Source organism: Polypterus senegalus, chromosome 12 (genome assembly GCF_016835505.1).
Source record: "Polypterus senegalus isolate Bchr_013 chromosome 12, ASM1683550v1, whole genome shotgun sequence".
NCBI classification, from domain to species: Eukaryota; Metazoa; Chordata; class Cladistia; order Polypteriformes; family Polypteridae; genus Polypterus; species Polypterus senegalus.
The window spans coordinates 157683477-157696106 of NC_053165.1; the positions used below are offsets into that span (position 1 = coordinate 157683477).

Below are 12630 nucleotides of genomic sequence, written 5' to 3' on the forward strand. Positions count from 1 at the left end.
CTGCTCACCTTCTCTATGCTGCATGTTTAAATACCTTAACAAGTCAGAGTTTGATTTTTTAAAGGGACCTTTGAATAAAGCCTACTATCAAACAAATTTGATTCCCTTGGTTTCTAATAAAAAGGCCGTTCTTTTCAGGCAAGATCAAGGCAGTCACTCAGGATAATGCGAATAGTGGGGACTTCCAGCTGTCAGATGCACCTTTGATCTCCTGGTATACCGGTAAACACACACACACACACAGGATGAAAACAGACCCAGAACACACACAAAAAGGGCCTGAAGAGTCTCCAAAAACCCCACCACTTTAAAATGAGCGGCAGGATATCTGCCGTAGTTAATATGCAGAGTGTAATTTGGCACAAACTCCAGTGAAATTAAATTTACAAGAAACAAAAAAGGTATAAAAATATCTCGAAAAACAAACTTTCATCACATCTTAATGAATTCCACATTGATGTTAAAACAATATAATAAACATTTTCCCCTTTGCTTGCATTCTGAGTGATGTTGGGTTTAATTTACAAGGTCATAGAATTTCTGTTCTTCCCACTGTAAAGCCCTCAACTTCAGCCTTGAAAACCACATCAAGTGGCTAACTTATTTTAAAAGCTGGCTGACTCAGGCTTCTGTGCAGTTTCCACTTTGGTACCAACAGCTGTAGCACACAAGCAACGTTTAAGTAAGAGTAAATCATCATGTGAAAAGAAAAAAAAAAAAGTACATGTCAAAACACACACACCCCATCAAGCCCCTGCAACAAGTGGACAGTTAAAAACCTAATTTTTCCACTCAAGAAACCACACACTTAGTCACTCCATCTCCCAATAAACAGCAGTTATTCAACAAGGTTCTCCTCCAAAAAAAAGAAAATCCACACAAGGATACATTTGTATAAAAGGTTTATTCCTCAAAATTTCCACATTTGATAAACAAAAATACAAACATTTGAAAGGTGGACATTTAAAAAAAGTTTTAAAAAGTTTGGGGTGGAGGGAAACAAAATTCAACAGAAGTTCATTGAGCTGGAAGGTTCAATAGTATGGCTTTCATCGACTCTGCTCAACTGTTGAGAAAAGAAGAACATACATCAGTTGCCGGTCTCATTTAAATCCAATACAAAATGGTTCAAGCCAACACATCTAAAAGCTTTGCAGCACCACAAATGAGAAATTTCTTTGAAGCCCTAAAGGTCTTTGGGAAAGAAAAAATGTCGAATCCTATGGGAGCAACAAAACTTCATTCAAGACCTACTGCTTTACTGTAATAGAACAGCGGTGATCAAATGTTTTGCCTGTCTTTAGTTGGGCAGAGCAGGCCTTCAATAAAACAGCGACACAAAGCATATCCCGACACATCGGTCCATGACAAAGCAAAGGACACTTAGGAGGCATAGAGAAGAATCCGTTGGATATGGGGGATACCATAATGAACCCCCAAACAATAGCGACACATATATACAGATACTAGGAGCTACGACAAACATCTCCACTGCTTTTTGTGCAATGCATAATATACGGGTAAAGTCGCAGTCTGTATAACTATCACTGAGCAAAATTAAAGGCAAATCACACAAATGTGGGAAAGTAATATTTTGGAATTAAAATGCACAAACAAGGTCTACTGCTTTTAATAAAAAAAAAAAAAAAAAGCCTATTGCTCCATCTAGTGGTGGAGATTAATTTCTGCAGAGTTGTCAGACTAACAGATGAAGGAGAGCATTTCAAAATAGGTAGACAAACATTTTAGAGCACCTAATTATGGAAATGTACTCAGTTTAATGTCTTAATGTTTATGTTATGCTTTGGTTAAAAAAAAACACTAAAATGGCAAATTAAAATAAGTCAAGGATTCATTAAGAGTAGAAAACTTTATTCATATTTTTATTTCAAAGTAGCCTCCACTTTGTGCTGATATAACAGTCAAACTGGTAACCCTATTGATTCTGAATGCCAGTCACTCTGTGACAAGACCATCATACTTCCTCCTCCATGTTTGACAGTTGGGGGACACACATTGAGGGACCATCCTGTCACAAACTTGACAGCGTACAAAGACCCTGCGTGATGACCTGAAGATTTCAAATTTGGATTCACCGGTCCAGAAGACTTTGTTCCAGTCTGCAGCAGTGCACAGCCGGTATTGCAAGGCCCTATTTTATCTTTTTAATGAATGGCTCTCTTCCCGACACTCCCCCCCGACAAACCTGCCGAATAAAAAGTCTCCTCTTCACAAGAGAGAAAGAGAGAGGACTTGCTTTTGCCAAATTGCACTGTTAAGCTGTGCTTGGAAATGTTACGCTGTCAGGTGCCGATCACACTAACTGGTGACCCTCAGAAACTCTCCTTCTGATTGGCGTGCGACCGAGTCTGCCAGATCTCATCCCATTCAAGTTTACTGCAGTTTACAATTGCCTGGATTGTGTACAGCACCAGTGTACAGTTTCTTTAAACGAAAGGCCTACTTGTTCAAAGGGTAATAATGCTCTGACACATTTCATTTGTTAATTGATGCTCTCCTGGCATTATCACTAGAATACTGTCCAAGTAGTACTTCAGACTGTGTAGTAAGTCTGTTCCAACTCTGCTTTAAACCAGACTGAAGGTTTAAGTAATCAACAGAAGTTGGGACACCTGTGCAAACAAACTGCTTGCGTCATTTACATTTAGTTGCTACAGAATATTTGTTGGTTGTAACCTATTAGTTGTTCCCTGAAGTAGGCCAATTTTTACTATTCCGAAAATGTTTTTAGTTTTTGCTAACCTAAACTTTAGAACTCTGGAAGTTGGCTACTTACATTTTTGCCATTTTAGGTCATGCATTGCATTTCAACCGATTAAATCAGAGGGGTTCTAAAACTTTTAACCAGTAGTAAGTAGAATATTCTTGGAATTGAAACACACTAAAGCCATGAGTGAAGAGGGACGTTGTTAAAAACGGTCCCTGCTGAAGTGGTGCTTTAACCATATTAACACGTTGACTGCTACAAGGCAAAAGGTAAATTTGCTCCCAACTCCTGTTAATAAGGTATACTGCTACAGGCCTCTTCAATACCATTAGTAAAGCAGCCTTCAAGTGTTCTGTTGTACAGTAAGCATAATACTCTGCACCAACTATGACCCCCACAGCACTCACTATATGACGAGATGTCGATTTCCTCTGGGAGTTCTGCCACGTTGACCTCAAAGCGATCTTGCACATCATTCAGAATTTTGGCATCTGTCTCATCGGATACAAATGTTACAGCCAGACCTTTAGTTCCAAAACGGCCCGCTCTGGCTACCTGGAGGGGAATAAAAATTTAAAAACCATGAGGCCTCTAAAAGCAGAGAAATCAAACCATCAAAAAATGAAACCATTCAACTCTTAAACAGAGGTCATGCAGCTTGTGAAAAATATACATCTTCCCAGGTATTTTATATCCAGAGGACAGTACTGCCCCCAACTCCCAGTTCTCAGATTTTTGTGACAAGTAAATTTTGGTGTATTTTATAAATCTCTACTTCAACATCCAATCATCTCTTGTATCCCAGCTGGGTCATACAGAATAATTCAGGTCTTTAGTTAACCTACAAGTATCAGTGCACAAGTGAGGAATCAAACATGGGATTGAGGTTAGTTCAACACACACCACACATTCACACACCAACCAAGTTTAGAAAGCTATACTTACTGTAGACATTCATGCAGACCTGTCACTCAGTAGGGCCCATGTGTCAATTTTTGAGATGTATGCAATGGTAAATGGTAAAGAGACACACTCCCTTTGTTAATCTAACCACCAAACAGAGCAAAAGGATAGCTTTTAAAACAGGGACAGGTAGGCAAGTTGTTCAGTATCTGTGAAAGCAGCTACACCTTGGGAAGGAACCAAGTAAAGGGGACATTCCCAGGTCAAATTTGGCTCCAGAAGTGCCAAACAACTTTCTTTCCACACCATAAGGCAGAATCTTTACATCTTTAAAGAGTTACTAAAAACCTTGTTTCAAGAGTCAATACTGGGCACCTAGACAAACTGTACCATCAGGGACAGATCTGCACTCACAGGGTCTAAAGAGCCACAGATTTTCACTTCAACCCGTTTCTTCATTGGTTCCCTTTTATTTGATGCTAAAGCAGTAATTGTAGTTAACTGGCTTGTTACCATTCAGAAATCTTCATAGCCAATTTCAGCTTTAAAGAGCTGCATTTAAGTTTTAATGGTCTTTGCTTTTATTATCCAGCCAGTAGTTGATAACTAAATGCAAAAATCACCACAAGCTCTCCAAGCTAACCGGTTTCCATTTACAATGGTGAACATGCCTCATGAATTAATCAGTCCTTAATATTTTTTTTTTTTATTATTATTTTTTTTAAGACTAGGGGGCTTCACCCCATGCTCATTTCTCTCACCAACCCACTGCCCAGCCACTTTACATCTCTGCCACTGCCGTATGCGGATTTCACCTTCTCCAAACAACAAATCATTTCTTGCGGATACATCTCTTCATTAGGACGCAAGACAACTTTTCCCTGATGGCAGCACAAATTCGACGATCTACAAGTCTCTGACAAAGTTTAAATCCGAACAATATATTGGATCTCTTCATGGTTCTGTTATTTCACAGAGTAATAATTTCCTTTGTTTGAGCTAATGCAATCTTTACTATCATTTATTGAGACTTTTGAATTTTAGTACTTTCATCACCTCTAACCTGCTCTGCATGTGTATCATGTCACCCAAATTCTTTATGACGTTCTACAATTGAAATGACAATAGTATATCTGTTCTGAAAAGGGAGAAAAAAAAAGTGTGCACACACACACTCAAACTCTACAATGTAATTCATCTTAGATGAATAAACACACTAAGAAGCCATATGGTTTAATACCAAGTTTCATGATCAGCAAGGACTGTCTTCGAATATGGAAATTTGCTGGACTGAAAACCAGCAGCCATTGTGGCCCTCTAGGACCATGAGTGATGATTCCTGCAGTAAGGCATTCAGCTTTGGCTTCGTTTATTTTTAAATAAAATATAAAAACAAGTATGCTGCATTCACACAATTTGGTACAATGGTAGACTCTACAAAGCCCAACTTATTCAGTCTAGGGGTACACAAGGGGCAGAAAGCAGATAATGACAGCCAATCAACTTTCAGTTTTCCTTGACAACTAGCCATAACCTTAAGTAAATTGCCATGGATAAAGACAGAAGTTGCTGTGGGAAACGCCATGCAGGTAATGTGCAGTTTAGAGTCCCACAGCTGTGGAACTCCTGTAGTTTGTACCATGGGAGTGAGAAGGTAAGTTAGGTTGGGCATAAAGATTAAAAAAAAAATCTCATTTCAATACCTAACAAGGAACATGATGGATAAACTAGTTTTGCAGGAAATTTCAGTACTGAAAAAAGGTGACTTTGAGGATCAAGGAGGGGAGTGGCAGCTTCTCCAGTCAAGTTTCTTAAAGCTGAGAGTTCAAGTGCATTCAAATACAAACAAATGTATTGGGGTGTACAGAGAGACTTTAAGAGCTGTACAATTATAAATAATTCATTGTTCAAAACACAGCATTATTCCAAGGGCCTCCATGTTGGGCTTAAGGGGTGATGGAGAGATGAAAAACCAAATTGTAAAGTGACACGGCCAGTACTGCTTTTAAGGGTCCTTGGTCAAAAATTGCCACTGGAGCACATAGGGTGTCAAGTTAGTATGTCCTCCCATATCAACACTAGGGTTTTTTTGGGTTTGGATTGGATTATGGGTTTGGGGGAGTAGAATGACGCAGATCAGCTTAAAATGTCACAACTTTCCTGCCTCTTAAAAAATTGTACCTCCAAGTGTTTGGTATGACTGTGGGGGGTCCTTTCATTGGATTGGCTGGACAATCACTGTTTCAGCCGTGGAATGGCCAAATGGGGAGAGGCAGCTTGATGGAGGAGGTCTCCAGGACTCTAAAAATATCCAAATCTTATTATGTGATATCCTCTACTGTTAAATTCTGCTCCATACTTCTAAATTGTTTTTATAATGTATTGAGGATTTGTTCTGTTCTGTGTATTGTATTGACCCTCTTCTTTCGACACCCACTGCATGCCCAACCTACCAGGAAAGGGGTCTCTCTTTGAACTGCCTTTCCTAAGGTTTCTTCCATTTTTCCCTACAAGGTTTTTTTGGGTGTTTCCTGGTCTTCTTAGAGAGTCAAGGCTGGTGGGGCTGTCAAGAGGGAGGGTCTGTTAAAGCCCATTGCAGCACTTGTGTGATTTTGAGCTATACAAAAATAAAACTGTATTGTATTGTGCCGTGCCCCATCATGTAATGGTGCCAATTCTAATTTGGTTCTTGCTGTGTGCTTGAAGCTTTTAAGATATTTGCACCCATTGTGAACTAAAACTTTAATATGCTTGTCAAATAAGAATGGTTGTACACACTTGTTTGCATTCCTTTATCAGAAGTTAGCTATAATGAGAACTTTAGGAATACCAAGCATCAAGGTTGGTTTACTGTGAATTAGAATTTTCATGCCCATGCACACAACTAGAAGACATTTCATCATGGCCAAAAAAAAAAAAAAAATCTGCAAACACTGCTCGTTATAATTTTGCACTAAATGAGAAGGTATGATGCAAAAAGCGACTTAAAATCCATACATAGTCGTTGGTCACATCGCGGTACTTTTGCAGTTTAAAACTGACAAAACGCAAGTGCTCCTCTGGAAAAAACACACACACACTCATATTCCATCACTGTAACTTCATTTGCAAAGAATATTCCATTTTACAGAGTCAGAAAGGGAATGTTAAAGACACATTCCTACCACCCAGAGCACATTGCCTCCATTGCTAATGGAGAAAACCTTTAATAAAGTATTACTGGTAAAGGAAGAAACCATTGTTTGTAACTGGAGAACATACTTGCAAGCAAATGGTAGAGCGGATGCCCTACTCCAAACACTCCCCTGTACTGTGCACTTCTTTACAAACATTTTATCCAAAGGAACTGTTTAACATTTGAATACCATTAACAGAGATTAATATAAAATCTACAGGGCGAGTCAAAATTATGTTAGCATTTGAAAGGCGGAAACAATTTACTGACAAAACATACTTCATATGTGCAAGATGATTTACAGGAATGTCTCACACCTGTTCAACACATGTACCCATATGTGGCACAAACTATCCACAAAAATTGTATAAAAGTTTATACATAGCAGTACTATTAGTGTCAACATAATTTGGAGTCACCCTGTATTTGGTTTTCTATAGTGGTTTTTGCCCCACAAAATCAAACTCCAAATGATAAATGTAGCCCAACTTAAAGATTACTCACTCTGTGCAGGTAAGTATCGGAATCTTCTGGCATGTCATAGTTAAACACTATGTTAACCCGTTCAATGTCCATTCCTCTGCCAAATAGGTTAGTTGCAACCAGGATCCGCCTCTGGAAATCCTTGAACTGCTGGTACCGTGACAGCCTGCCAGACAGACAAAGGCCCCAATGACCATTCAGCCTCGATCAAGAAGTAACCACCACATCATGCAGATTAAAAACAGAATGATGTGGAAAAACAAAACAGCTCCTTTCCTTATGCTGACAAGGATATGTGAGCCAGCATGACGACAGCTGAAATCATTTATAAAGGAGTGAAAACAGCAGGTAGTGTCACACATCAGCTTACCGGTCTTCCTGAGTCATGCCTCTGTGAATTGCAATTGCTGGGAAATTCTGCTCTACCAGCAGCTGTGAAAGGGCGACACAACGCTGGACTGACTTCACAAAGATGACCACCTGGAATTATAGCAAAAACAACATGGTGGAACAGAAGAGCACTACAATTTTTCATGTAGCAACATTTTAAAGAAAAAGGAAAAAAAAAAAAAAAAGCAGAAGTTAGAAGGAAAAAAGTAAAGCTGATCAACCAACCTGATTAAATTCCAGCACATCAAGCAAATCAAACAACTTTCTGTTTTTTTCACTATCCTTTAGCTTGCAATAGTACTGCTGAAGACCATGCAAGGTCAACTTTGTTTCATCATCAACGAAAACTTCCATGGGCTGCAAGAAAACAAAAACTTCACTTTCAACTGGGACAGTCTACACTACCATGGAGAAGTAGTAAATGGCACAGCCTACTGGTAAGGGTCAGAATGGAAACATTATCTCCAAAACGCATTTCCTATCCAAAACCAACATGAAATGATGAGCTTTGTTACACGAAATGGTATTAAAATCAAACTAGCTTGAAGACTAGAACATTTCAGTTAATGACTGGTAAATATTAAATTGAATGACAGTGACCTGCTGCAACTCTTTCCAGATCCTTTTATGTGCAATACTTACATCCTGCATAAACTTGCGACAGACGGGCCGAATGTCTTTGCTAAGCGTGGCACTGAACATCATGCATTGCTTCTCGTGGGGAGTCAGCCGGAAGATGTCTTGCACATCTCTGCGCATGTCTAAAGAATCAAAATGAAAAAGATCTTCATGGAACAAACTAGAAATGCTTGTTAATACACTTAGGCAAGTTGAACTGTTTAGGTAGGATTTCTTATGCAACATTTCAAGTATGAAAAATAAACAGAAGCAGAAAAAAAATTTCTACACAATCTACCAAAGCAATAAAACATGGAGACCACTTTTAATAAATAAAGACAGGCCAGAATAAGCCTCACCAAGTTGCTCCAGCATCTTGTCACACTCATCCAAGACAAAGTGCTTGACGTTCTTCAGGCTGAGCGTTTTATTGCGAATCAGAGCCAAGATACGGCCAGGGGTGCCCACCACAATATGAGGGCAATTCTTCTTTAGCAAATCCTCATCTTTTTTGATTGCCAGCCCTCCAAAAAATACTGCTACTTTCACAGTGGGCATATATTTGGAGAAACGCTCATATTCCTTACTAATCTGAAAAGCCAGTTCTCGCGTGTGACACATCACCAACACAGACACCTACAAAACAAAAAAGTACATGTACTATTTACCACAAACAAAGTTTTACAAAAAATAGTTTTTTCAGAAAAACACCAAATAAAAAAAAAAGTCAATAATCAAAAAAAAAAAGTTTAAATTCAAAATTACTAGGGGGCTTCACCCCCTGCTCACTTCGCTTGCCAACCCGCGTTTGGTTTTCCGGATACACACTTGTAAGATTCTCTTTTTTTCTTTGAATTGTTGCTATTTCATTAGTTTCACTTTTATTTCAGAACTTCTGTAAAAAACAATATTTTGAATCTTTCGTGTCCCAATATGCTGAATCTTTTAAATGAGGTCTGAAAAGCGTGTTTAATGACTTTGTACCATAATTTAGGATAGGTCTCTCAATTTGGAATTTCAGCACAGACAAAAACGATCCACATCATCAGCCATTAATTTTGCAAAGTAACCAATAAATGCATGCGAGGTAAACTCCGTTTTTGCAATTCTCTGACTAATTTCCTTTTGTTTGCGTCAATGCGTTCTGTGCTCTTTTGTTGATACTGTAGCAACTGATATCACAAAAGTGTCACAAAAGTTCTACTTTAACAATCGCCGACTGTCTAACCCCAAACACAACTTTCTAGCACCCACTCCAACCCTTCCTCCCACGGGTCTCGCCTCCCCCTTACCGCATCAATCAGCGCCCCGCTATCAGCCTTCCGTGCTGCACTCTGCTCTCCCTCGATCAGACCCAACAGTCACTTAAAAAAAGGCTTCAGCTTGGCTGGGACGCTACAATACTTTCGACGGTTACTGCTTTCATATTTTGTGCCTTTCTCTGCATATGTATCACGCCTTGGGTCTCTTTTCTCCATGCTGCTCTTTGCTGAGAGCACAGGATCTGTGTGTGCCACGTGACTTTACATGACTGAATGTTTTGCTGGCTGTCCGGGCTCTTCTTTGATAAGAAGGTGTGTGTCTTGCAAGAATCTTATGTACCACATCCCCGCGAGACTGCCCTGGGACAATCTCTTGGCACCAAGTCTCATTTTTACAGTCCCCGCAAGACGCTCTGGCCAGTCTTTGTCTCGCGGGCCTTTAAAATGTCTTTCGAGAACTTCCGAGAAGATCACGTATTGTCGCCTTGCTTTTTCCATTCCAGGATTTTTTGAATTTTTTTTTTTTTTTAATATAGGGAGAGAAATTCCTTTCAAACAAATAAGCAAGTCTGATAAGTCCAACATCATTGCAATGGATTTGGTATAGACAATAAGCAGATCCTGCAGTAGCAGTGACCAGGTGAACAAACAATACAGGCAAGCTGTAGTTTTAAAAAATACACACACGGGTGGGGTTGAGTGGTCTATTAGTGGAATATAAAATGTTAACATGATGATCCGCATTCACAACGTTCCTTGCAATAGACCACTGGTGCCTTACCCAATATAATAAAGTATCTATCTATCTATATAGATGCTCCTGCTGGCAGGATGGGCTTTGTTCTTTCAAAAGCTAATTTGATGAAGCAATTTTTAAATAGATCTATTAAGGCACCACCTGAAAGTATGTTAATTCTGCTCGAGAAGTTTCAAGTTAGCATGCAGTTTCAGAGTACTAAATTTTAGAACCAGCTCAAAATTGTGGTATGTACATGCGCAGCGAAGGTTCACCTTGAAAAATGGTACCAGGCCCGAGAGTCTGATTACTGTAAAATACTAACTGGAATTAGAGATCAACTGGACACCATAAAAACACAATTAATGACCTAAAAATGAGTTTCAGGGTCAATGCTGGTCCCCAAACAATAAGCACTTCATTTTTCTGTTATGTTCATTGACCAGTCAAACTTATTAAAAAAAAATAAATAAAAATAAATAACTTCTATCGGCTCGCTTGGAGTGTAAAAAGTCGCTTTAACTGTAGAAGCTCTTTCGCATTACCAAGAAGAGTATTACATACTGTAAAACAATTTGTGAACAGAAGGAAATGGCATACACCACTGTCTAAAAACAGAGGTAACAATCTCAGTTCATTTTATAAATTTAAAAAGCTCACACCACACAAACAGGTTTTCCAGTTTAGACAGATATACAACACAACTATTCCGTACAATGGCAGAAGGAACTGGCTAAGAAACGTAACCCGAAAGCAGTTGGTTTTAATTGGATCACAAGAATTTAATAGTATTCTAAAATATAATTAAATATGCATAATGAGATTTGTAATTAATGCTAAAGCTTCACACACACACTTACCTGACCATCAACCGGTTCAATCTGTTGCAGAGTAGCCAGAACAAACACGGCAGTCTTCCCCATACCAGATTTTGCTTGGCACAAAATATCCATACCAAGAATTGCCTGAGGAATGCACTCGTGTTGAACTAAGAAAAAGAAAAAAAAAAAAAAAAAAAGATATTTAATATGAACAGAAAGAACTAAAATGATAGATGCAATCTAAACAAAAAAAAAAATTTTGCTAACATTATCAAGGTAATTAAAAAGCAAAGCCATGTTCAGATGTGATAACCTATAAAAATTACCCAGAATTTTCCTTACCGCCACTTTACTGCCAATAATGAAACGGACATCAGAACATAAGAAGCAGAAAACAAGAGGATTTAATATGAACAAAGTAAAACTAGTGCAAGTTAACTATAATTCCAAACAATAAAAATGGCAATAGGGTGAGGAGGTGCTTTGCAGGTACTAAAATAAGTCCGAGGGAGTGCCTTTATATCAGGGGTTCTTCAACTACTTTCTATTGAGGGCCAGATTACCAAATGTTACATGTTATAGTGGGGGGTTTTGGGGTCAACCATAATTCTTGGCTCTCAACATTCACATGGGAATGAGATGCACACTAAATTATAATAGTGTATTTGACAGCAATATTGGATATTAACATTTAAATCAGCAAGAGTGAAAGGGAAGGATTACATGGCAGTAGTGAGACCAGCTATGTTATATGGGTTGCAGACGGTGGCACTGACCAGAAAGCAGGAGACCGAGCTGGAGGTAGCAGAGTTAAAGATGCTAGGATTGGCATTGGGTGTGAAGAGGATGGACAGGATTAAGAACGAGGACATTAGAGGGTCAGCTCAGGTCAGAAAGGCGAGATTGCATTGGTTTGGACATGTGCAGAGGACAGATGCGGAGTATATTGGGAGAAGGATGCTAAGGATAGAGCTGCCAGGCAAGAGGAGAAGAGGAAGGCCAAAGAGGAGGTTTATGGATGTGGTGAGAGGACTTGCAGGTGATGGGGGTGACAGAGCAAGAGGACGAGGACAGAAGAGATGGAAAATGATCTGCTATGGCAACCCCTAATGGGAGCAGCTGAAAGAGGATTAATTCATATTGATTTAAAATGTCAAACGGGCACCAAACAATTCTTACAAATTTACCTTGCAATGCCACTTAACTGAATAATAGTCTGGACTGTCAGTCCCTTGACATACTACTGTTACATTTGATATAAATCACATTTTATAAATTTGTTACAAACATTTTTAAATGCATATGAAGTGAGAGCAATTCGTAGACACTGGGACACATGGGTGTTTGTGGGGTTCGAGCGAATGCTTGCTCATTTTTATTGCATTCATATGAGAAAAGCTTGACTCATTTATAATGTCTAAGCAGTGGTTCCTCCCTGGGGACCCCCTGTGGTTGCAGGTTTTTGTTCCAACCAGATTCACAAATCGGTTGTAATAAATCAATAACTCATTTAA

The 12630-nt window shown here is 39.0% G+C and overlaps 1 protein-coding gene across 2 annotated transcripts in view; it reads right to left on the minus strand.

Moving 5' to 3' along the window:
- Nucleotides 1–966: 966 nt before the first annotated feature.
- LOC120540011 (ATP-dependent RNA helicase DDX39A) overlaps nt 967–12630 on the minus strand; it is a 30418-nt gene continuing 18754 nt past the window's right edge. For both annotated transcript variants that reach the window (XM_039770453.1, XM_039770454.1), the window contains exons 3-10: nt 11156–11283; nt 8657–8933; nt 8322–8440; nt 7905–8036; nt 7660–7769; nt 7311–7455; nt 3136–3283; nt 967–1066 (exon numbers count right to left, since the gene is read on the minus strand). In XM_039770453.1, the coding sequence (XP_039626387.1) occupies nt 1050–1066; nt 3136–3283; nt 7311–7455; nt 7660–7769; nt 7905–8036; nt 8322–8440; nt 8657–8933; nt 11156–11283 (1076 nt within the window). In that variant the 3' untranslated portion in view covers nt 967–1049. The remainder of the gene's footprint in view (nt 1067–3135; nt 3284–7310; nt 7456–7659; nt 7770–7904; nt 8037–8321; nt 8441–8656; nt 8934–11155; nt 11284–12630) is intronic.